Below are 24,469 nucleotides of genomic sequence, written 5' to 3' on the forward strand. Positions count from 1 at the left end.
CAACGCCGACCAACCCCCACCAAAGCTGCCGCACTGCCATCACGCAGCGCGGGAACTTTAAACACACGCGCGCCACCGAACGATCGCCGCGTTTTCGCAGCTACGGAGCTCCGCTCTCCAAGGGGGGATCTGTGTGGCGGCAGCACCGTCCAACGCACGAAGGGCTGAACTACGGCACTGCCGACACAAGTAGGGGTAGCTGTACCATTACACAGAATTTCGACAACGGTGCGTCGCACACCGGACCGCACGGGAACAAAGCAGGCAGCCAGTGCGAGCTAGTCGACGCGATGCGAAACACGTCTCCCAGTTCGTCCACCGCAGACCACTTGCGTCGAGTCAACATGACTTCGCCGTAAATGCGTACCTGCAGTCGTAAACGCAGTAGCCGTTAAAGTGTCTTTCGCTTCTTTGCGGACGTTACGGCGCCTCCGATCATGCCAGGAGCAGAACATTCTGTGACGCGGCCTTTTGTCTTGCTCGGTCCACGCGGTCGCGCCACGACTCGTCACTGGAGTGTGTACCCTCCGGGATCGGTGAACGAGCCATGCAGCCAGTGCAACGCACCTGTATAGATGGACATTAGCAAAGAACGTTATTTGTCATTTATTGTAACGGTAGGAAAAATAAATGTGTCCTGTCCCGAAACCGCTTTAGTCGTTTTCATCACCAAGCCTCTCCCTTGAGCATAGTGCGCGGGCGCGGCGATAAAGCCGGTTCACTGCACGTAAGTGACTGTAAGCGGGGAAACCACACATTCCCGCTTCAACAGTCTGCCCCTGGTAGCTGACTGAATCATTAATTTGGGTCTGGGAAATGATGATGAGGAACCTCAGGCTGCAAAAGAAGAAAATGTGCATGCTCAACTGCCACCAGTTGAAGGTTACAGTGAAGGTGCTAAATTGTGTTACTGCTAAAGACTCATTCTTTGAATGCTGTAATTTATGACTGCAATTATCTGTCACTTATTTATGTCATTTCATTGTAGCCATTTTTGTTACTGTTTTTGTGGGAAAAAAAAGTGGTCAGTGTGACTGAATGTCATACCCAAGGGCCCAGCTCCAATTCCTGGCTAGGTTGGAGATTTTATCAATTCAGGGACTGGGTATTGTGTTGTCCTAATTATCATCATTTCATCCCCATGGACAAGCAAGTCGCTGAAGTGGCGTCAAATCGAAAGACATGCACCTGGCAAATGGTCTACCCAATGGGAGACCCTAGTCACTTGACTTTTTTTTTGTATGAGAAATTTTGAAATCAAATATCCACTGTTATGGCTGATGAATAATAAGGATTGTATCACAATACAGTTCACTTTGTAATAAAAATGTTAGGACTAAATATAAACAGAAATTATGGTTAAGCTCATCAAATCAGTTAAGTGGTTCTGGAAGGGCTACAAGCCTTACAAAATTTTTCATTCACACTTTGCATTCTGTAAATTCCAGCACAAAAAGATATGTGGAATGAACTGATTTATACATTTACTGTTAGGCTACTGCTGTAAAGTACATGAACAACAATTCAAAACTAGTGCTAATTTACTCAAATAAGTACTTAATTATTAATTCTAGGTTATATTTATTATGTGGCTTCAGTCAATATACTACATAGCTATTAGAGAAGCAGCTTCTTTGAAGAAAAGCCACAGTTCTTTTCCTTCCATTATTCAATTGCAGTTTTTTCTATTACTTCACACAAAGCATTTATTTAACTTTACTGTTTTATCAGAGAATGCTGTCAGCTATCTGTATGCTGGAAATATTAAAACCCATTTAACGTGAACGTGCTGGTGTTCATGTCCAAGATTTGGTGGAGGCTCTGTTGCTGGCTATTGAACATACCAGTTACAAATTTTGGTTCATATTGGCATGAATGATGCTTGCCACGTGGGTCCATAGACAATCTTTATTACTATAAGTGGCCAGATACAATGGTGAAGACTGCTAGAGTTGCATATGGGGCAGAAGTTGAACTAACACTTTGCAGTATCGGTCCCATAATGAAACACAATTCTCTGGGTTGTTGTCAGTTGAAGGCTGAACCCAGAGACTCAGACAATTCTGTGGTGAGCTTCAAAATAGTTTTCTTGAACTCTACCATCAGATGGAGAACTGTGGAGGAACCTTCTTAGTAGGTCAGGTACGCACTACACACAGGGAGTGACTACTAGGGTAGCAGAATACATGTGGCATAAATGCGTGGACTTTTTATGAAAGAGAAATACCACTACAGGTCCAATTAATTATGTTCCAGTTTCTGAGTTGAATTAATATCAGCTGCAGAGCCTCCTACAACTCCTGGATTATAGAGAGTAGCATTCACAATGACACATTTGAGAAACAAAATGTTAGTACAGTATTAGGTAAGTGTAGGAACATACATAAAAATATCCCCATGGAAATGTCCCTGAACTAGTCTTGCTTACAAATAATAATAATACCCAGAAAGTGCTAAGAACAGAAACCTAACTAAAACCAGAATTTTATAGCAATGAAATACTAAATCCCTTCTGGAAAGTTTGACATATACAGGCTGACCACCGCATTATGTGTAGTTCTATATGAAATGTAAACTAACAGATTGTAATGTGGTTTGTGCTGCCACAGTGACAAAGACCTGTAAAAAGTGTTGCATTTCATCATTTTACCTATTCATATGTGTTGTGTGCCTGTAACCTTCACATTCATATCTAAGTTTTATTAGAGGCACCATACAATTTTTCACTGTGATGGAGGTAACTTCAAAATCTCCACTGTCATCAATTTAGCATTAAATAATACAATAACATCTGCTGAGGTTACTACAGATTCCAAGGGTGAAATAATTTGGGGGGAGATAAGTCTTATGGGAGGATCACACAGGACAAATGGATGCTTGTATAGAACACTTGCCTCCAGAGCAGCAGTGATGCAACATTTCAGGGAAAATTTGCAAAATGTTGTTTGTAAATTTTCAAGCCATTTGATAGTATTAGGGGGAGATTTCAACTTCCCAGCTTTTGACTAAGAGATGAAAGTGATTAGAGCAAGTAGTAGGTAGAAGACCATCTTGTGAGGATAACATTTTTTAGCTTCTGGTTCTAAACAAACCCTAACATTGTCCACTCAGTTAACATAGGTCAGGGAATCATTGATCATTCAGGTACTATAACATCACTGACTACAAACATAAACAGGAATATAAAGCAAGGTAGGAGGAACGGAGTGGAAGGAGGATTAGGGTTTGTCTCACTGACAACAAGGTCACTACAGAGGGGGCACAAACTCAGATTATGCAAGGATAGGGAAGGAAATTGACTCTGCCCTTTCAGATGAATCATCCAAGCATTTGACTGGAGCAATGTAGGGAAATCACAGAACACTTAAATCTGGATTGTCAGACTTGCATTTAACCCATCATCAAGGGCGTCGCCAGCCCGACAACAGGGCGAAGGGGTGGGGGGTGGGGAGGGGGGGGGGGGAGCAGGTGAGTGGGTCGGTAGTGTAATGTAGAGTTATGAAGATCAAGTAAAAGTGAACAAACCGTATTAATACACAGTCCAACAGTGCATCTTGCTGGTAGCACCCTTTTTCAAATATCTCTACTTTCTTGCCTTGCAGTGGGTTTTGACTTTGAGATACAGAACTATTTAATTTCAATTTTCAACTACTCTTCAAATGAAGGCAGCATGACCAGGAGGTCTGAATTTTCCTGTTGCCAACTGGGTGACCAGTACGAATCAAAAAAAAAAAGTATGCCACATCTCTTGGCACAAGGTAGGAAGATTGCACTGCTTAGCAAGTGTGATAAAGAGCAGATTTCTGATTACCTGAGCAGTCAACATAAAAAGAATTGAAACAAAATAATTGTATGGCATTGACGGCCAAGAGTCCCCACCTATGGAAGTTTGGCTGCCAAACTGCAAGTCTTTTCAGGTGATGTCACAAAGAGTGACTTGCATGTAAATTATGGTGAAATGATGATGAGGACAACTCAGCACCCAGTTCCCAAGTGGAGAAAATCTCCAGACAAATCAGGAATCGAACCCAGCCCCACAGCACTGCAGTCAAATGTGCTGACCCCTCAGCTAAAAATATGGACAAATTCAAATATTCATATCTTAAACTTAAAATGATGAGAATAAAAGGAAAAATATGAGGAGCATAGTAAAAAATTCAAAAGTGAACAATGCCAAAATTAGCATAAGGAGATCCATGCATGAAGTGTCTCATGAACTCAAAAGTGAAATTCTATATGCCTATTTGACAAAAAATCCTAAGGAATCTTGGTCTTGAAGTTAAATCAGCAAATGGATCAAAGTCATCTGTCCTGTCCCAAAATGGCATAGAAATGAAAGATTTAGAGACAAAAACAAAATACTAAATTCATTTTTCCAAAATTGTTTCACTGAAGAAGACTGAATAATGATTCTTCCTTTCAATTGTCACATAAACATCAAACTGACAGATAGCAAAATATGTGAACGCAAGAAAAAAAAAAAAAACTAAAATCAGTCAACAGGGGGACCAATGGACCTGATGGGCTAATAACTGAACATAGAGTTAGCATAATAACTTGCTCCTCTCCCAACAGCAGTTTACTATTGGTCACTGGAGGAGTTGTGTTCCAAATGATTGGAAAAATATACAAGTCACTCCCATTTTCAGAATAGTTAGTCAACAGTTGCACACAGGCACAGCCCTGAGCTGTCAATGGTCTGTTGTACAGTTTGGGAACAGGTTTTATGGTTACACATTATGACTTTTTGGAGACTGAAATTCTTCTCTATAGGAATCAGTGCAGATTCCACAAACAATGAGCATATGAAACTGATCTCATTTCGTTCATACATGAAACTCAGAAAGCAGTAAATACCAGCTCCTAGGTTGATATCACATCCCTTGGTTTCCAGAAGGTGTCAAATACAATTCCACATTGTCACTTAATGTACAAACTACAAGTGTATTTGGGTCAAAGAAGTCCAGTCAGACGGAACAGAGCCTATCATTCTTAATGCAGATGTAAAATAACTCTTTGGGCATACTCCAGTGGAGTGTCATAGAAACATAAATATATAAATGACCTAGTAGCAAAGTGTGGGAAGATTTTTAGAGGATTAACATATGGTGTAGGAATTGACAGTTGACCCTCACTGTAAACAGCTGTAATATATTCCACATAAATAGCTAGACAGAACCATGTTTGCGTGATTACATGACTGTTAAACACTCAGTCACACCCATTAAATACATGAGAGTATGCATATGGAATGTTGTAAAGTGGAACTATCACATAAAACTAATTGAAGGAAAAGATGCTGTCAGACAGAGATTCACTGAAAGAATCTTCATGAAGTATAATCCAGCCACAAAAACAGCAGCTAAAAAGCCCTCATGTGACAATAACTTGAGAATTGCTTAGTGGTCTGGATCTATACCAGTTTAGGCCTGGTGGGGAAAATAAGAAAGACCCAAGAAAGAGCAGAAAAGACTACCAACAAATTACTTCCTGATCTCACAAGCAGGCCATGAAGCTATAATTAAAGAGATGTGGGTTCACACAAAGCTTACCAACTATTGCTCTTACCACACGACTGGAAGAGGAAAGGAGGAAGTGAAAATGGTTAGTAAAATAACCTCTGTGATGCAAATTGCTTGCAATTAAAGATGTTGATGTAGGATGCACACACAAAAATAAAATAGAGCATATTAACTATTACCTCACAAAACCAATAGACAAGTTTTTGTATTGAAGACAGTAGAAAACTACAACTTAGTGAACAGTAAAGGAAATAAAAGAAGAGTAAAAATTGGTTGGAGTTATTTGGGTAAACTACATTCTCACTGTGGTTGGGCTCAAAGTATGTTGGTAGCTTTCACTTACACCACTGAAACATGAACTCTAAATGCAAAGACCGTGCAAAAAGAGAAGATGGCTCAGTGATCAATGTAGAAATACAAGTTGTGAATAACCCAAAATGGCATAACAAAAAACACAGAGATCAGGGAACAGACTGGAGAGGAAAACATAACTGTGGCAATGAAATGGAAATTAGCGTAATATATGCCCATCTGTTAAAACACTTTGCCTTTTTCTTGGTCTTTCAGTTGGCAGTCCTAGAAGAGAGAGAGAGAAGAAAACAGATTTCCTGTTGCTTGAAGCAAATATGAAACTGCAAGATAAGCCTATTTGTACATATGACATACAAAGAGAGAGAGAGAGAGACAGAGAGAGAGAGAGGGATGGAGGGAGGGTTTTCTTACAATGTAAGAGAGCAAGACCCGTGTCAGAAAAAACTACATTTCAGGATTTCAGGACAAATACAAGTTTATAAATATGGTACATGTTTTACCTGCTGTTCTGAGTAGTCCCTCATGCTCATTCACACCTATTAACCACGGCATTTTAACTGCTGTTTTATACTTGAGAGGATGCACTGTAAGGAAAGCCTGATTTCCTTCAGCCTCTACCACAGGTCCAAAAGGTAACCATGGGTCAATGTCCCATTCCTGTAACACCAACAATCAACAGACATTCTGCCAATATAATGTTAAACTCTTCAAACTGCTAATCTGACAAATAAGTTTGTGCCCAACCCAGCTAGCACTCAAACTTATTTCAAGGTGGATATTGAGTTTAGGTTCAGTTGAAAATTCAAGATTGAAAAATCAGCCTGTTACACAGCTTATTTCAAGGTGGATATTGAGTTTAGGTTCAGTTGAAAATTCCAAGATTGAAAAATCAACCTGTTACACAGTTTACATCAAGCCGTAAAAATTTAGCTTGAATTAAAATAATTTTCCCAAGCTTGAAATAAACTGTAATTTCCCTGGAAGGCTGTACAGCAGATGCGCGTGCAGCATAGCTTCCATAGACGTCCACGGGAAGTGCCACAAGCATTTATAAGCCTTGCACTGACTCTGCTAGGTTTACAGCCATTTTACCTTTGTGACGCGCGTTAATGATTGTTGACTGTTGGGAAGTTTGTTTTATACTGTAAAATAGTTCGGTAAGTGTGTGGCGTCTCCTGCCTTACTGCTACACCGGGTCTGAAGAGGATATGTAGTGTATTACAGGTACGTTGGTGCATTTTTCTCTAGTGGTACGTTAATATTACAAATGTTAAATATTATTACGTAACGTAAAGAAATATCATATTCTTTTACGTAGAAAAATTGAGCCTGGATGAAAGTGAAATGGATTACCAGCTAAGAATACAAATTACAAGTTGTTCAGCAAAAAGACGTCATTTTAAACCAGTTCTCTAGTACGTGGCACCAATAAATTAAAACTTAATGTTATTTTACCTTTTTAAAATCTCACCTTTTTATATATATCGCCCTATTACATTTGTTTGCTTGTAAGTACTCACGTGTGTCACACCATGAATGAATAATCGTGAAGTGTGAAAAGTTTCTTTGTGAATACAAATAGTAATGACATGGTGAATGGGAAAAAGTACATCAAGAACCAGTCACTACATAGATGTCAGTCTTTTTTATTTACGTAGCTTTGACTGCTCTTTATTGCAGTAATATGAAATTTCTTCCTGTTAGTATGACACACCTGCACAAAGTAAATATACTCAAGAAATTCAAGTCAAAGAAGTCTTAAAGTTGGGGAAACAGTAATATCAGAGTTGCGGTCTGTTATTATGCCATCAGTCTTGAGAGAATTTGTTGAAGCTGCTAATTTTTTCTGTGATGATGGACACAAAATTTCTTGTGACTCATGCTTGGCAAAAGTTAAGCTTATTCATAATAAGTGTAACATTACTTTTCATGGAAAGTAGTGGCAAATTTTGGATCTGTACTGTACTGTGATGGATAAATCTATTGAGAATGATTGTAGTACTGTTGAGAAAGCTTACCATATTCCAACATTTATGAACAACAGGGGACACTTCTCATTTGACTAGAACTTTTAAAAAAATCTGAGTTTATTGTGAATGTTTGTACCTTTTTAATGTTGTATTTAGCTGAAATAGTGTGTGTTTAGTTGCACTACATATTGCAATTTAATATTCTATGCAAATCATACAACAGACAATTTGTCCCACCCATAACTATACAGTTATATATAGTGTCATGCATTGGTGCCACTTAATTCTTTTTCTAATAGCAACAAGTTTCTTTAATAGAAGAATGTAAGCTTCATTTGTATGTGGCTTGGCTGAATTATGGACAATATCAAAGCAGAAATATTGTTCAGATGTCAAAATTGTTCAGTTCTGTGTCAGTTTCGTCCCACCCATAACACTGTTATTGTGTATTGCATTATAGACAGTTCAGTATGTATATTCGAACACTGTATTTTTTTGGAATGAAGAGTATCAATTTGTTGCTTAAAACAGTAATTTTGTTGTTCCCTGGGTGAAATAATACTGCAAGGCCTACTGGTGCTTCTTACTTTTATTGTTATTTGTAATGTGACTGAAATTTAATAAAAGGCAATATTAAAATATGACATGGATAACATTTTTTTTTTCTTTTACATTTCAGTTCCACTGAACTGGTAATTTCTTAAATTCATTTCGATTTCATCTTTTATTTCACTTTGATTTGGTTTTACTCACCAAAAAATAATTGTGGATAGAATAAAACGTCTACATTTTTCCAAACAGTAGTTTCCTTATAAACTTACAGTTTGAGGTGTATATGATTTCAAGTAATTGTTTCTTTACAATTCAGATTAAATGGCCCTGAAACTGTTAGAAATAGTGAAGTGTGGCTTCCTCATGAAGTCATCGCAAAATTACCCAAATGTCATCTTTACTCTAAAAATTTCAAACAAAAAGTTATTTCAAATTACTTTAAAAACTCTTTAGAATGAAGTCAGCAGAAGCAGCTGCTTACTCAGTGACGATTATACTAGTGAATGATTCTTACTACACCAGTGAGTTTGAAGTTATTTTGCTAATCTGGGGCATAAATTATATTTAGGTTGATCAGTTTCAACTTTTTACATTTTTTATGTTTAGGTATGCCTAACATTTTCTTTTACCTGTTACAGGATCATTATACTGGCAGAAGTCAGCGATATTTGATCCTGCTCTGGTCTGTGTGCTGGGGCTGGAGGGGCTTCAGAATAATTAAATTTTAAAATAAAACAATTTTAAACACTTTGAAAATAAAAATTTTTAAACATACATGTCTTGATAATTTTTTTCACACCATTTCCATTCTGATATTTATTTAGTTAATTAGGTTCAATAAATTCAGATTAATAATTATATAGCTTAAAACAAGTGTAAACACCAGGCTGTATTCCATGTGTGTAGATACAGCTGGAGCCAAACTTGATAAGTAAAGCTTGAAATATAGCTTGAACTCTGCCAACTTTGATGTTTGTTTCAAGCTTGAATCCAACTAACAGGCCTGAATATTCCAACTCTGATCAAGCTTATATACTTGAACTTTTCATCTGGAAACAAGTTTGAAACCGGCTTACTGTGCTATCTGGGAATCATCTCAATAAAATTTTTCAATCAGTTTCACAAGATTGATCATGTTTCAAGTCACTCAAGTCATTGAGGAAGTTAAGTTTGGCACTAATATCAAAGGATATTAAAATATTTCTTTTCCCATTAGCTTTCAAGCCCATTTATATTGGTTTCACTTCACATACTTTAAGTCCTGCAAAAATGTTAATGTGGGACTGCTACACCAATGTAAATAAAGGAAAAATATCTGAGAAAAAAAATTGGAGTTGAGAACTTGGCTAGCCTGGAGGGGTATATGTTGAAAGGCCAGACAAATGTGTGGTTCCTGAAGAGGGACACAAGCCTTTTCAGTAGTTTCAGGGGCAACAGTCTGGATGATTGACTGGTCTGGCCTTGTAACATTAACAAAAACAGCCTTGTTGTGCTGGTACTGTCAAAGGCTGAAAGTAAGGGAAACTACAGCCGTAATTTTCCCCAAAGGCATGCAGTTTTACTGTATCATTAAATGATGATGGTGTCCTATTGGGCAAAATATTCCAGAGGTAAAATCATCCTCTATTCAGATCTCCGGGCAGGGAGAACTCAGGAGGATGTCGTTATCAGGAAAGAGAAAACTGGTGTTCTATGGATCGGAGCATGGAATGTCAGATCCCTTAATCGGACGGGTAAGTTCAAAAATTTAATGCATGCTGTTACAGCATGATTACCTGTAAATACAACATTAATGAAATAAATGCTCAAAATGATGTCCATCGACCTCAATCCATTTGGCAATAAGTGTAACGACATTCCTCTCAACAGCGAGTAGTTCACCTTCCGTAATGCTCGCACATGCATTGACAATGCACTGATGCATGTTGTCAGGCATTGTCGGTGGGTCACAGTAGTAAATATCCTTCAACTTTCCCCACAGAAAGAAATCTGGGGATGTCAGATCTGGTGAACGTGTGGGCCATGGTATGGTGCTTCGACGACCAGTCCACCTATCATGAAATATGCTGTTCAATACTGCTTCAAACGCACATGAGCTATGTGCCAGATATCCATCATGTTGGAAGTACATCACCATTCAGTCATGCAGTGAAACATCTTGTAGTAACATTGGTAGAACAATATGTAGGAAATCAGCATACATTGCCCCATTTAGATTGCCATTGACAAAATGGAGGCCAATTATCCTTCCTCCCATAATGCCACACCATACATTAACCTGCCAAGGTCGCTGATGTTCCACTTGTCACAGCCATCGTGGATTTTCCGTTGCCCAATAGTGCAAATTATGCTGGTTTACGTTACCGCTGTTGGTGAATGACACTTCACTGCTAAATAGAACACGTGCAAAAAATCTGTCATCGTCCTGCAATTTCTCTTGTGCCCAGTGGCAGAACTGTACACGACATTCAAAGTTGTCACCATGCAATTCCTGGTGCATAGAAATATGGTATGGGTGCAATCAATATTGATGTCGCATTCTCAACACCGACATTTTTGAGATTCCCGATTCTCATGCAATTTGTCTGCTACTGATGTGCGGATTAGCCGCAATAGCAGCTGAAACACCTATTTGGGCATCATAATTTGTTGCAGGTCATGGCTGATGTTTCACATGTGGCTGAACACTTCCTGTTTCCTTAAATAACTTAACTATCTGGTGAATGGTCCGGACACTTGGATGATGTCGTCCAGGATACCGATCAGCATACATAGCACATGTCCGTTGGGCCTTTTGATCACAATAGTCATACATCAACATGATATCGACCTTTTCTGCGATTGGTAAATGGTCCATTTTAACATGGGTAATGTATCACAAAGCAAATACCATCCACACTGGCGGAATGTTATGTGATACCACGTACTTATATGTTTGTGACTATTACAGCGCCATCTATCACAAAGCGAAAAAAGTGGTCCAACTAAAACTTTCATATTTCTTTATGTACTACATGAATATGTAATAAAAAATGGGGGTTCCTATTTTTAAAAAAATGCAGTTGATATCCATTTGACCTATGGTAGCGCCATCTAGCAGGCCAATCATAGCGCCATCTGGTTTCTCCCTTCAAGCTAGGCAAGTTTTGTTCTTGGTAGTTTTTTCGTTTGATGCTTATTTCGTGAAATATTTGGCCTGGTCACTGTCAATGGACCACCCTGTATAGAGGGTCTATACGAGGACATGTACATGAGGGAAATATTATGGAAATGGAAGAGGAGGTAGCTGAAGATGAAATGGGAGATATTGTACCGCGTGGAGAATTTGACAGAGCACTGAAACACCTAAGTCGAAACAGGGCCCTGGGAGCAGGCAACATTCCATTAGAACAACTGATAGTCTTGGGAGAGCCAGCCCTGACAAAATTCTACCATCTGTTGAGTAAGATGTATGAGACAGGCGAAATACCTCCAGACTTCAAGAAGACTATAATAATTCCAATTGCAAAGAAAGCACATGTTGATAGTGGTGAAAATTACCCAACTATCACTTTAATAAGTCATGGCTGCAAAATGATGACAAATTCTTTACAGACAAATGGAAGAACTGGTGGAAGCTGATCTTGGGGAAGATCAGTTTTGATTCCATGGAAATTTTGGAACACTTGTGGCAATACTGACCCTACCACTTACCTTAGAAGATAGATTAAGGAAAGACAAACCTACATTTCTAGCATTTGAAGACTTACAGAAAGCTTTTGACAATGTTGATTGTAATACTCTATTTCAAATTCTGAAGGCGGCAGGGGTCAAATTCAGGGAGAAAAATGCTATTTACCATTTGTACAGAAACCAAATGGCAGTTATAAGAGTCGAGGCACATGAAAGGGAAGCAGTGATTAGGAAGGGAGTGAGACAAGCTTGTAGCACATCCCCAATGTTATTCAATCTATATATAGAACAAGCAGTAAAGGAAACAGAAGAAAAATTTGGAGTAGGAATTAAAATCCATAGAGAAGGAATAAAAGCTTTTGACATTTTCTGATGACATTGTAATTTTGGCAGAGACAGCAAAGGATCTAGAACAGCAGTTGAATGGAATGGGCAGTGTCTTGAAAGCAGGATATAAGGTGAACATCAACAAAAGAAAAATGAATATAATGGAATGTATTCTAATTAAATCAGATGATGCTGAGAGAATTAGATTAGGAAATGAGACACTTAAAGTAATAAATGAATTTTGGTATTTGGGGAGCAAAATAACTGAAGACGGTCGAAGTAGAGAGGATGTAAAATGTTGACTGGCAATCACACGAAAAGTGTTTCTGAAGAAGAGAAATTTGTTAACATAGAGTATAGATTTAAGTGTCAGGGAGTCTTTTCTGAAAGTATTTGAACAGAGTGTAGCCATGTATAGATGTGAATCATGGATGATAAATAGTTTAGACAAGAAGAGAATAGCAGCTTTCTAAATGTAATGCTACAGAATAATGCTGAAGATTAGATGCGTAGAGCACGTAACTAATGAGGAGGTATTGAACAGAATTGAGGAGAAGAGAAATTTGTGGCACAACTTGACTAGAAGAAGGGATCAGTTGGTAGGACAAGTTCTGAGACATCGAGGGATCACCAATTTAGTATTGGAGGGCAGTGCGGAGGGTAAAAATCATGGAGGGAGACCAAGAGATGAATACACTAAGCAGATTCAGAAGGATGTAGGTTGCAGTATTTACTTGGAGATGAAGAAGCTTGCACAGCATAGAGTAGCAGCCAGCCGGAGTGGCTGTGCGGTTTTAGGCGCTACAGTCTGGAGCCGAGTGACTGCTATGGTCACAGTTTTGAATTGTGCCTCGGGCATGGATGTGTGTGATGTCCTTAGGTTAGTTAGGTTTAATTAGTTCTAAGTTCTCTACTTTGTGACTGATGACCTTAGAAGTTAAGTCGCATAGTGCTTAGAGCCATTTGAACCATAGAGTAGCATGGAGAGGTGCATCAAATCAGTCTCTGGACTGAAGACTGCAACAACAACAAATTGTGGAACTAATCTTTCCTGTGTGTGAAACAACCCACAGCCACAGTACAATGTCACTTGCAAAGGAGAGGTTATTTCCATAGATAACTGGAAAAGATGAAGATTATTCAACTGGTGGAAGCAGTTGTTGTCTGTCTGGTTAATACTCATCCAAAAATGATATGCTAAGTCGAAAATATTAAATTTTTTAAACAATAAAAACATGGAGGCTTATGTTTGTATCAAACTACAGTGTTCAAAATGGTTCAAATGGCTCTGAGCACTATGGGACTTAACTTCTGAGGTCATCAGTCTCCTAGAACTTAGAACTACTTAAACCAAACTAACCTAAGGACATCACACACATCCATGCCCAAGGCAGGATTCGAACCTGCAACCATAGCAGTCACGCGGTTCCAGACTGAAGTGCCTAGAACCGCTCGGCCATCCCAGCTGGCAAACTACAGTGTACTGCATAATTATAACTATCATATACTTGCTAATTAAAATACTTATGTGTGAATTATAAATAAAGTATGCTCCTCCTAATAACTACTGTGTTATTGGTAACAATTTTAATATTATACGGCTATTTGTATATCAATATATGTCATATACGTTAAAGTGGCTTTTGTCTTTCCCAATCTGAAAACTTTGTTTGACTTAGGATGTTGACAAATGTAAAAGGTCTCCAGGGGTATCACCTGCTAAAGTACCTTGTGGCAGAACTGCCAGAAAATATTAATATCTTTGCTTTTTTGTACTTCGTTTTGCTTACTTTGGTTGTTGACTAGTTGGTGTGAGACATTCGTCATGACTGTTACCATGATTGTCAAAAACTATTTCTTTGTGTTTTGATTTATCTTGTGCCAATAAAAATATTACATAGTGAAAGTAAATGGTGTTTTCTGTGTTATAAGTATAACACACGCCATACTGGTGACCAATGATGCGCAACACATGTCCGATTCGACAATGTGGCTGTTTTCTTAGACATCTCCACATTGCTCACCTTCCGCTCCTTTTGGACTACAACATGATACTAATGGTGCCTCTACACTCCCATTCCACAGTTTCCTATGCACAATGCCACCAACAACTGGGATAAAATTGGAAGATAAGTACAACGCCGTCGAGTTTTCTCCGTCATCAACAATGCCGTTGTGGACTCTTTCAACATTCTACGTTCATCTATAACAAACCAATCATGAGTGCTGTGCCTAAATTTGTGCCTCATAGTGCGTCATATGTACAACCTCCTGTGACATGTAGTGTGCAACAGTGCCCCAACACTATGAACCTCACAGACTTTTTGGGCCCACAGATCACTTGGAGCTCCCCAAATATTGCTGATAAATCGGTTTTGGACACATTCTCTCCCCACCCACTACAAGAATCACTACAAAAACAGATGGGTACCAATTTCAGTGACAACAATTACTGGTTGGACAGTCGTCCCGCCCCAATTGTTTCCGCAGCCCCGGCTGCACCTGCCGCAGCTCCCGTGCCAGCCCTTTTTAAACCAGGCACTGCGAACGCCGCGAGTGACAGCTTCATAAACACTCCACCGCTCCTGTCCACTGTTCTATCAAATCTGTTACATCCACAACACAAGAGTGAGAAAATTCCTGAATTACCAAGGTTCACGATGGACAATCCGCATATGTGGTTTATTTTGGCAGAGACTATATTCACCGCCCTAAACATTGATTCAGACAGTGCTAAATTTATTGCACTTATTAATGCCCTAGAGGACCATGCTGAGTGGGTACAGGACTTAGTGCTGTCAGCGGTCCCCACAAATCGTTACGCACTGGCAAAACAACAGATCTGTGAACGTATAGCTAAGACTATGCAAGAGTCTGTTTTATACATACTGAAAGATGTACATCTCAAAGACTCGACTCCTTCACAACTGTGGTGATGTATCAGAGCAGTCTTCGATAGCAAAACTATGCCAGATGAAGCTTTACTTTCTTTCTGGGTTGCAAAGCTGCCTCAAGCTATCCAACTGCAGCTCCTATCACACAATCAGGAACCTCTACAAGCGAAATTACTGCTGGCCAACGCCGCATATATCAACAGAAGAAAGTTATCTACATGTGCCCCCCCTCGATATTATGCCTCCCCCGTGTGGCAGAGGCTGATCTTTCCAAAACAACAGACAGGCTACACTGGCTGAGCACTAGATTCCACACCGTCTTTCACCATCCCATACTACAGCTTCAAGTGACATCCTTCACCCAGTAACAACACAGGATCAGCAAGTTTATCCTCTCTGCTGGTATCACTCCGTTTACGGTAATACAGCCAGGAATTGCCGCTCACCCTGTGCAATGTGCCCAAACACACACGGCAGGCCGCTATAGGTGCACCAGTCCACACTGTGACATCAAGTCGCCTAACAGATCACAGGCTAGTACTTCCGAATTATTCTCTCGGACATTTGTATTTACAGGATATAGCTTCTCAGAGCAGCCAACAATTCCTCATTAAAGGTTTATGGTGTAACACAACTTCGCATTTGCTTCGATGATACACATAATTATGAATGGACATTTTCGGTATAGAAATTGATGAGCCTGTATTAGGATTGGACTTCTTAACTGCTCATAACTTCTCTTTGGACTTAATAACACCTGCCCTCTGCTCAGTGGATTTTAAACAAAAATTTCCGGCGAGATTTTCCCCATCCATGCTGACAGAATGTAGCTCGAATACGTCCTGTCAACAAGACAAAGAGACAGTTTCTATTCTATCTGAGGAGGTCAAAGCTGCCGTAGTGAACTTAGTTATGCAACACCTTGAAATTGACCAACTGTCCGAAGACAATGCAAAGCTACTTCAACGTTGTGATGTCCTGACTGATGAATTGCGCGGGTTTAGAGAGGAGATCAAGTTTAAAAGTAATAACACGCACAAAACTACATGGGACCTGCATACCGCACCACTGTTTATACGCAGCCACAGCAGTGCCTGCCACAACCCAGACAGCGAAGACGGCAACCCGCCCAGCAACCCCCACCCTGCGCTTCACCGTACGCCATTCATCAAAACACAGGGGTGACAGCTGTTACAGGCGGCGCCACGCATGCACGCGCAATGATTCCTTCGTGCAGTAACACCATAGTCAATGGAACCCCACCGGCTGTCGCACAGCACAGCTCCATGGGCAACACTGCAGCTTTCACTGAACTACCGTTCAATGATAACGTATTTCAGGTTAGTTCCCTTTCATACTTACTGCACACCAACAATAACGTCGCTCCTTCCTGCATACCTCCATTTATTTTGGCCACACCTATTCACAAAATCAAGGCCATTACTATGGGCGTCTGTCACAGGCTTAACACAACTGAGGGACTGCCTGTCCATTCTCGCCCCCGACGCCTCAATGCAAAAAACCTTACCGCTACCAAAGAATGTATTAATGAACTTTTACACTTGGGTACAACCCGCCCCTCGGACAGAGCGTGGTCTTCCCCAATACATGTCATTCCCAAAAAGGACAATTCCTTTTGACTCTGTGGAGACTATAGGCGCTTGAACGCCAGGACAATACTGGATAACTACTCCATCCCACACCTCCACGACTTTTCACAATCCATGTTCGGTGCCCTTTCTCTGTGTCAGACTGCAAAAAGGCATACCATCAGATTCTGATGCACCAAGAAGATATCCCCAAAACTGCTATCATCACCCCATTTGCATATTATGAATATTTGTTTATGCCTTATGGATTGAAGAATGCCACCCAGACCTGGCAAAGATTCATTGACACCATTCTACGTGGCCTTAATGTTTGCTGTGCCTACCTAGGCAACATTATTATTTTCTCCACAACTGCCGAGGAACACAAACAACATCTCCAACAGGTTTTTGATAGATTGGCATGACACAGAGTTGAGATTAATCATGACAAATCCCAACTGGAGAAGCCAGAGGTTATTTTCCAGGGACATTTGGTCAATAATGAGGGCATTCGTCCCACCTCAGATAGAGTACAACAAATACTTGACCTTCACCTCCCTCAAACCTATAAAGAGTTACGTAGATACCTCAGAATGGTTAATTTTTTTAGACTCCACATTCCACATGCGGCATCTCTTCAAGTCCCTCTCACTGAGGCCTTAAAGGGAAAGAATACCACAGGTGACAGACACATAGAATGGGATCAGACTATGCAGTGAGCCTTCGACTCCCTTAAGTATGCCTTGGTGATTGCTATTATCCCGTCTCAACCTCACCCTGACGCCTCCCTGACAATAACCACAGACGCTAGCGATAATGCCATTGCCGCAGTTTTGCAACAGACCCTACCAACAGGTACTACACCCCTGTGTTTCTTTTCAAAAAGTCTCACCGAAACACAAAGGAAGTGGTCTGCATTTGATTATGAACTTTACGCCATTTATGTGGCAGTAAAGTACTTTCGTACAGATAATGAAGCCCGACTTATGACAGTTTACACAGATCACAAGTCCGTTGTCGAGGCTCTCTACAAACCATCATTAGATGTACTACCCAGAAGGTTTCGCCATATGGATTTGGTATTACAATATGTTTCAGACTTTCAATATATCAGGGGTAATGACAATGTTGCAGCAGACTACCTGTCACGCCTGTCCTCCCTGAAGACAGCTATTGATCCTCATCGCTTACATGAGCTCCAGCTATCCGACCCAGAGATACAGCACCTTCTCTCGGACTCTGATACTTCCTTACAAATTGCTGTACTTCCCTTCCCTAATGATGATTGCTCTTTGTGTTGTGACATTAAAACAGGTCATCCTCATCCTACAGTACCTAAAGCTCTTAGGAAAGACATTTTCGACACAATCCACAATCTCGCTCACCCGAGCATTCGTGCGACTACGCGCCTCATTACAGAGAGATACATTTGGCCTAATGTAAAAAGAGATTGTAATCGGTGGGCGAGAGCATGCACACCTTGCCAGAGAGCCAAAATACACAAACATACTAAGCCCCCATTAGGCAAATTTACTGTGCCCTCAGGTAGATTCCGTCATGTCCATTTGGACATCGTCGGTCTATTACCGATATCTAACAACTTCTGTTACTTACTGACCATGATAGATCGTACCACACTTTAGGCCGAGGCTATCCCCATTGCAGACATTATGGCCGACACTGTAGCTAACACTTTTGTCCATCATTGGCTTTCTCGTTTTGGTTGCCCTACTTCACTTACCACAGACCAGGGGAGACCGTTTGAATCCAATCTGTTTAATCGCCTCTGTCAACTGTGTGATACCAACAAATTCAGAACTACAGCCTATCACCCACAATCTAAGGGCCTAATAGAACGATGACACCATAACCTGAAGGTCACTCTCATGTGTCATTCTTCCTCTTGGACTGAGGCACTTTCCTGGGACCTTTTAGGTTTGAGGACAGTTTTCAAAGAAGACCTTAAAGCGTCAGTTGCTGAGATGGTATACGGAGAAAACCTCGCACTTCCGGTGTATTTTCTTGATGATCCTCCTCTACTTCCCGAGGATCAACTTCCCGAGTTGGTACGACAGGTTTGATAGCATATCACCAAGTTACGTTTTCCGCAACCTCGATCGCATGCTACCTCTCCGGTTTTCATTCACCCACACCTCAGTTCTTGTAACTATGTGATGCTTAGAGAAGACGTTGTGCGTCCACCCCTTGCTCCACCCTACACTGGCCCATACCGGGTCCTGTCACGCTCCGAAAATACTTATACGATCCTCTTTAAGAACAAACCATCTGTCATGTCCATTGAGCACTTAAAACCAGCATGGATCCTTAACGACACCAACATACATGATAATGAATTTGTTTTGCAGGAAACTTCAGAGGCCTGTCCTCTCCCTTCTCCACAAGCTAATCAAACACTCTCTGCAAGTCAAGTCCCCCCCTCTTCTATACTTCACGCCTCCGAGTGCCAGCAGTAATGAACTAGTGTTTCAAGTGAACTTGAGTGACTATGATGTGGACTCTATAAAAATACAACTTGTGGACACTTTTCTTTTTTTATTTGAAATTCAAAGCAATTCTGTGCCATCTGACCAGAAAGACATTAAGCTATTACAGTGCTTCAATGTGGCTCCTTGTGGACACGCTTCTTTTTTTATTTGAAATTCAAAACAATTCTGTGCCATCTGAACAGAAAGACATTAAGCTATTACAGTGCTTCAATGTGGCTCCTTGTGGACACGTTTCTTTTTTATTTGAAATTCAAAACAATTCTGTGCCATCTGACCAGAAAGACATTAAGCTATTACAGTGCTTCAATGTGGCTCCTGGTACTTCACAAAATGACATTTCAGCCTATGTAGACTCCAACAATGTTTTATTTATAAGAGTAACCCCGCCTTCTCCTTAGTCTTCCCCGAATCCTCCTACCCCTATTGCTATCATCCGTGCTGGCCGCACGACACGGCCTCCTCTCAGACTTCAAGATTACGTCATGCCTTAAATATTTACCTTCCCTTTATCACTTACTCCTCATCACTCCTCCTATGCACTCCGCACTCCTCGGGGGGGAGGGGGGGGGGGGGCTCTGTGGCAGAACTGCCAGAAAATATTAATATCTTCGCTTTTTTGTACTTCGTTTTACTTACTTTTGTTGTTGGCTAGTTGGTGTGAGACATTCGTCATGACTGTTACCATGATGTTATGTTATGCCAGCCAGTATAAAATATTTTTTTTATCAGTAATGTATAAATTTTTCACAAAATAACTATGTGCACATGTATATTAAGACATTGGAGACATAAACTACTTGTTTTGGATACTCAGAAAAATTGATAAGTGATTTGTGGATTTATTCTAACTTTTAAAATGCTCTCCTGACAAATTTAAATTTTGTGGCTTTGGATAGTATTATTCTCAGCCCTTCAGTTCTTGTAATTTGTACTATATGATATTAACAGAATCTTCTGTCAGTTCTTGGTAGAACAACATTATAAACTGGTGCTTTTCATTTATTGTACTATATGATTTTGTGAGAGCTACATCTACATGACTACTCTGCAATTCAAACTTAAGTTCCTGACAGAGGGTTCTTTGAAAGCCATCTTTCATCTAAGGATTCTCATTTAAGATCCCAGAGTATTTTGTTACACTTAACTATGACCTGTATGGTCCTGTTATGCGTTTTGAAGCATATCTGTATTTGTTCAATGTGTGTTATTATGTATCCTACATAAGAACAACAAACATTGGAAAAATACTCTAGAACTGGTTACACTAGTGTCTTGCATGCAGTTTATTTAACAGATGCACTGCATTTCTGCTGAATACTTCCAAAAATTCTACATCTTTCATTCACCTTCCTAAAATTGATTTTACTTGATCATTCTATTTTATAGTGTTTCTTAGAATTACCCCTACATACCTATACAATGTGATCTACTTCCAGTGTTTAGTGAGTGGTCTCCTCTACTCCTAAATTATTTACTTATTAAAAACTTAAATATGTTGTAATGAAGGTTCATCTACTTGCTATATCTTGAAGAAAAAGAACAATTATTTATAGCTAGTTTGTACTGAAACTGAAGTTATAGCTCAGTATTCAGTAAATGATTAAGCAAATTATATTTATATTTATTTACACAGTACTTACGACAAAGTCTTTCCCTCTTGAAACAATCTCATAATCATCTATTTCTCTGAGACATTCAACCAGGTCTCTACTGCTGTTGCTACTAGGACAACCAAGCAGGGAGGCAAGTCTGTGAGCTTTACTCACAGCATTGTCTGTGGGGAGTGCCCATGGCATCAGAGCTGTGCCACTTTGTGAAATTGCATGATGAAATAAACCTGAAAGCACAAGACACAAATAATAAGATAGTGATAAGAACTCATTTTTATGAGGCTAAGAATGAACTGTTCTTGTGCAGGTTACAAAATGCAAAGAGCATTTTGCTATGATTATTTTTAGTAAATTGTAAGTTATGCACAGCAAAATATTATTTACCTTGACTGAGAGGAGACATCATGAGGTAGTGTACACTAGCTCCACCAGCACTTTCTCCAAATACAGTGACATTGTATGGGTTACCACCAAACATAGCTATGTTTTCTTTGACCCACTGTAGAGCTGCTACTTGATCCTTCAGCCCATAATTACCTGGAGAAGCTGAGTCCTGAGTACTGAGAAATCCTGCAACCATAACATTGTGAATTTCAGGTCCATATGTGTAATAAAAAAAAGCTCTATAAATACTTCAACCACATACTGTTTAGATTCCAAACTGTTTCCTTTCAAAAATTTATAAAGAGTGAGACAAGAAAATAACTTCTTGTTTCATATTTTTACAGCGAAAGCCATAAATATAATCAATTTTGACAAAACCAGAAATATGTGACACTTGCTCTATAGTAATCTCTCTTTTATTAGTCACTATATAAGAGATAGTATGCTTATACTGAGAAATTTGTAATGGTAATCTTGTATGGTTATATGATTGCACTGTTAGCAATGTTAGAAACGTCCTGCAGCTCATTTGTTTTGTGTACAGTAAACAGTTTCATATGAAGTCCTCTAAAATGTGGATAGTGTCACTCAGGCAGTGTTTTTGATATATAACCATGACATAGCTTATATTCCTGATCTTTTACTATGACAGTTCTATGAAAAGGATAGACTGCTGCTCATCATGTAATGGAGATGTTGAGTCACAGACAGGCACAACAAAAAAATTGCTAAATGAGTGAGCTTTCAGTGAAAAGCCCTCCTTCTGATTAGACAACATACACCCACACAAACATGACCACTGTTTCTGGCTGCCAATTGAAGCAACAATTTATGAATAAGTTGCACTCTATAAAAAATAAATAAAATTCAGATGTGCACATAAGTATGCTCTATCTCAAACAGTCAAAACAAAAAAAAAATCATTAAATAAAGCATATGAGATGTTTGATATCAGACAAGAAAGGGGACTGAGAAATCTCGGAATTTCTGCCTATAATGTACTTTAAAACTTTTTTACATCAGTATTTTAAAAATAACATTGTAATACTTAAACATGAAATATTAAATCTTAAACATAAAACAGATTCCCTTCTTATTTTTCATGATTGTACACATGAGATAGTTTCTTGTGTTATTTAGAAAGGCAAATCATAAATTTATAACAAAGAATTAAACAAAAGAAAAACAAAGTTTTATCTCTTACAACAGATATTTTCAACTTTCTCCTGTGAATGTGAAATTAGTGGTTACATCTTATTTTCCCTCTAAAGGTAAGTAATTTTTTTATTATTTTACTTGAAATCTTGATAGCAAGATAATTACTGGTAGTTGATATTATGGAATGCATTGATGATATTATCAACTTTTGGAAAAAAATTTATGCTTACCAAGAGGACCTAATCGATAGTTGATAGTAACAAGGATGACATCATGATCAAGAAGGAAATCAGGACCATACAATGAGCCACCTCCTGAGATCCAGCCACCTCCATGAATCCAAAACATAACTGGCAATGAACCTTTTAGCTGAAAGAAAAAAATCTGAAATAATTTAAAAATCAAAATACTACTATCCATTCCATTCCTCAATTAAACCAACAATCATACTCCATGTAGGAAACTTACAACTATTTCTGATACTCTAACTTAATATGAGAAGAGTGATGACTAAGCAAGTAGATATATTGTTTGTTTGATGTCTCCAGCATCTGCTGATTGTACACCATGGAACAACATGTGCAGCTACTACGCTATAGAGATACAACTAGACATTGTTAACCTATATTTAAAAACGCTTATATCCAATTTCATATTTGTTACTGCCCTTCAGTGTCTTCCACAATTTACTACTAACTGTGCTAAGCAAAGATGCGTTAGATGCTTAATCATTTCTGTCAGAAAGCTGCAACTGCCATTAGGAAATGTCACTATAAAAGTACTGCTGAAGCAAAATTATGAGATCTAATCTTAGAAGCATCACTACCTGCTGCTGGAGTATGCTTTATCTCTGTTTGAATATTTGTACATTCCAAAAACTTGTACATTTTACAGTCTGTCCAAGATGTGACTCTACAAAGAACATTTATTTCACCTACCATTATTGTCATTGACTGCTGTGAGTCATATAAATCACTTGCAACTCTATCAATCCATTGGTTCAAACAGTGGAAGATCCATGACTGACTTATTGTAAGGTATTATTTTTGTTTTTGGTTTTTATGGTACAATCATGTACTATCATAACTGCTTTCAGCCTTCAAAGGGCATCTTCAGATGCTATGGACAGCATTTGATGAAAAAGTGTTCATGCGTTGATAGCAGAACCCAATTATCAGCAACTGAAGAATTCAGTCTACTCACAGCCCAAGCATCAACACAACAATTGCCACAGTCAATCAACTATGGAAACATGCTGAGTTTGCAGAATGGCCATAAACAACTCCAACTCAAACTATGCTATGAAGGATGTTTGTGGTACACATAGGCAACCTCCTGAGAAGTGCTGAAGGAAGGTCATTTTGCCCTTTTTATTCCAAGCTACAGGCCAATGCAATATGTCCATTCAACACAAGGGAGCATCAACAGTGTGATTTGAACATGAGCCAACATTACCTTGCTGCATTGGTACTGTGCACAGCTGACAAAAGGGTGAGATTAGAACCAGTATATTTCCCAACTACACCAAGTTCTACTGTATTACTGAATTTATTTATTTATTTATTTATGTCCTGAATCTTTGAGGTATGTATACCATACATTAGATGTTGGACAAAATAACGTTACATTAATACACTGTTACACTGATTGTATACATTACATTTATAAATTGTTACATTGTTATATTGCTATATTGTTACTTTACATTTTTATATTGTTACAACCAAAATTAACTTATTTTTCAAGATACTGTGTTACTGAGTAAAAACAGTTTTCCAAGAGATATGAAGTAACAGATTTTTTAAAGCTATGGATTTTGTTTATGTTTAAGTTACTTGGAAGCTTATTAAACAAATGTGAACGTGAGTGATATACACCTTTCTTGCAGAGTGTGGTATAACAATGATGTCTGTGTATGTCACTATTTGCCCTTGTATGGTGCTCATGTACAGATTTATTTTGAATAAATACA

At 39.0% G+C, this 24,469-nt stretch overlaps 1 protein-coding gene across 1 annotated transcript in view; it reads right to left on the reverse strand.

The window, feature by feature from the left end:
* LOC126474586 (juvenile hormone esterase) overlaps window positions 1-24,469 on the reverse strand; it is a 163,040-nt gene that overhangs the window by 46,918 nt on the left and 91,653 nt on the right. The window contains exons 3-6 of the mRNA XM_050102060.1: window positions 22,728-22,866; window positions 21,340-21,525; window positions 20,986-21,182; window positions 6,335-6,491 (exon numbers count right to left, since the gene is read on the reverse strand). Of these exons, the coding sequence (XP_049958017.1) occupies window positions 6,335-6,491; window positions 20,986-21,182; window positions 21,340-21,525; window positions 22,728-22,866 (679 nt within the window). The remainder of the gene's footprint in view (window positions 1-6,334; window positions 6,492-20,985; window positions 21,183-21,339; window positions 21,526-22,727; window positions 22,867-24,469) is intronic.

The sequence above is a fragment of the Schistocerca serialis genome, chromosome 4 (assembly GCF_023864345.2).
Source record: "Schistocerca serialis cubense isolate TAMUIC-IGC-003099 chromosome 4, iqSchSeri2.2, whole genome shotgun sequence".
In the NCBI taxonomy this organism is placed as follows: domain Eukaryota; kingdom Metazoa; phylum Arthropoda; class Insecta; order Orthoptera; family Acrididae; genus Schistocerca; species Schistocerca serialis.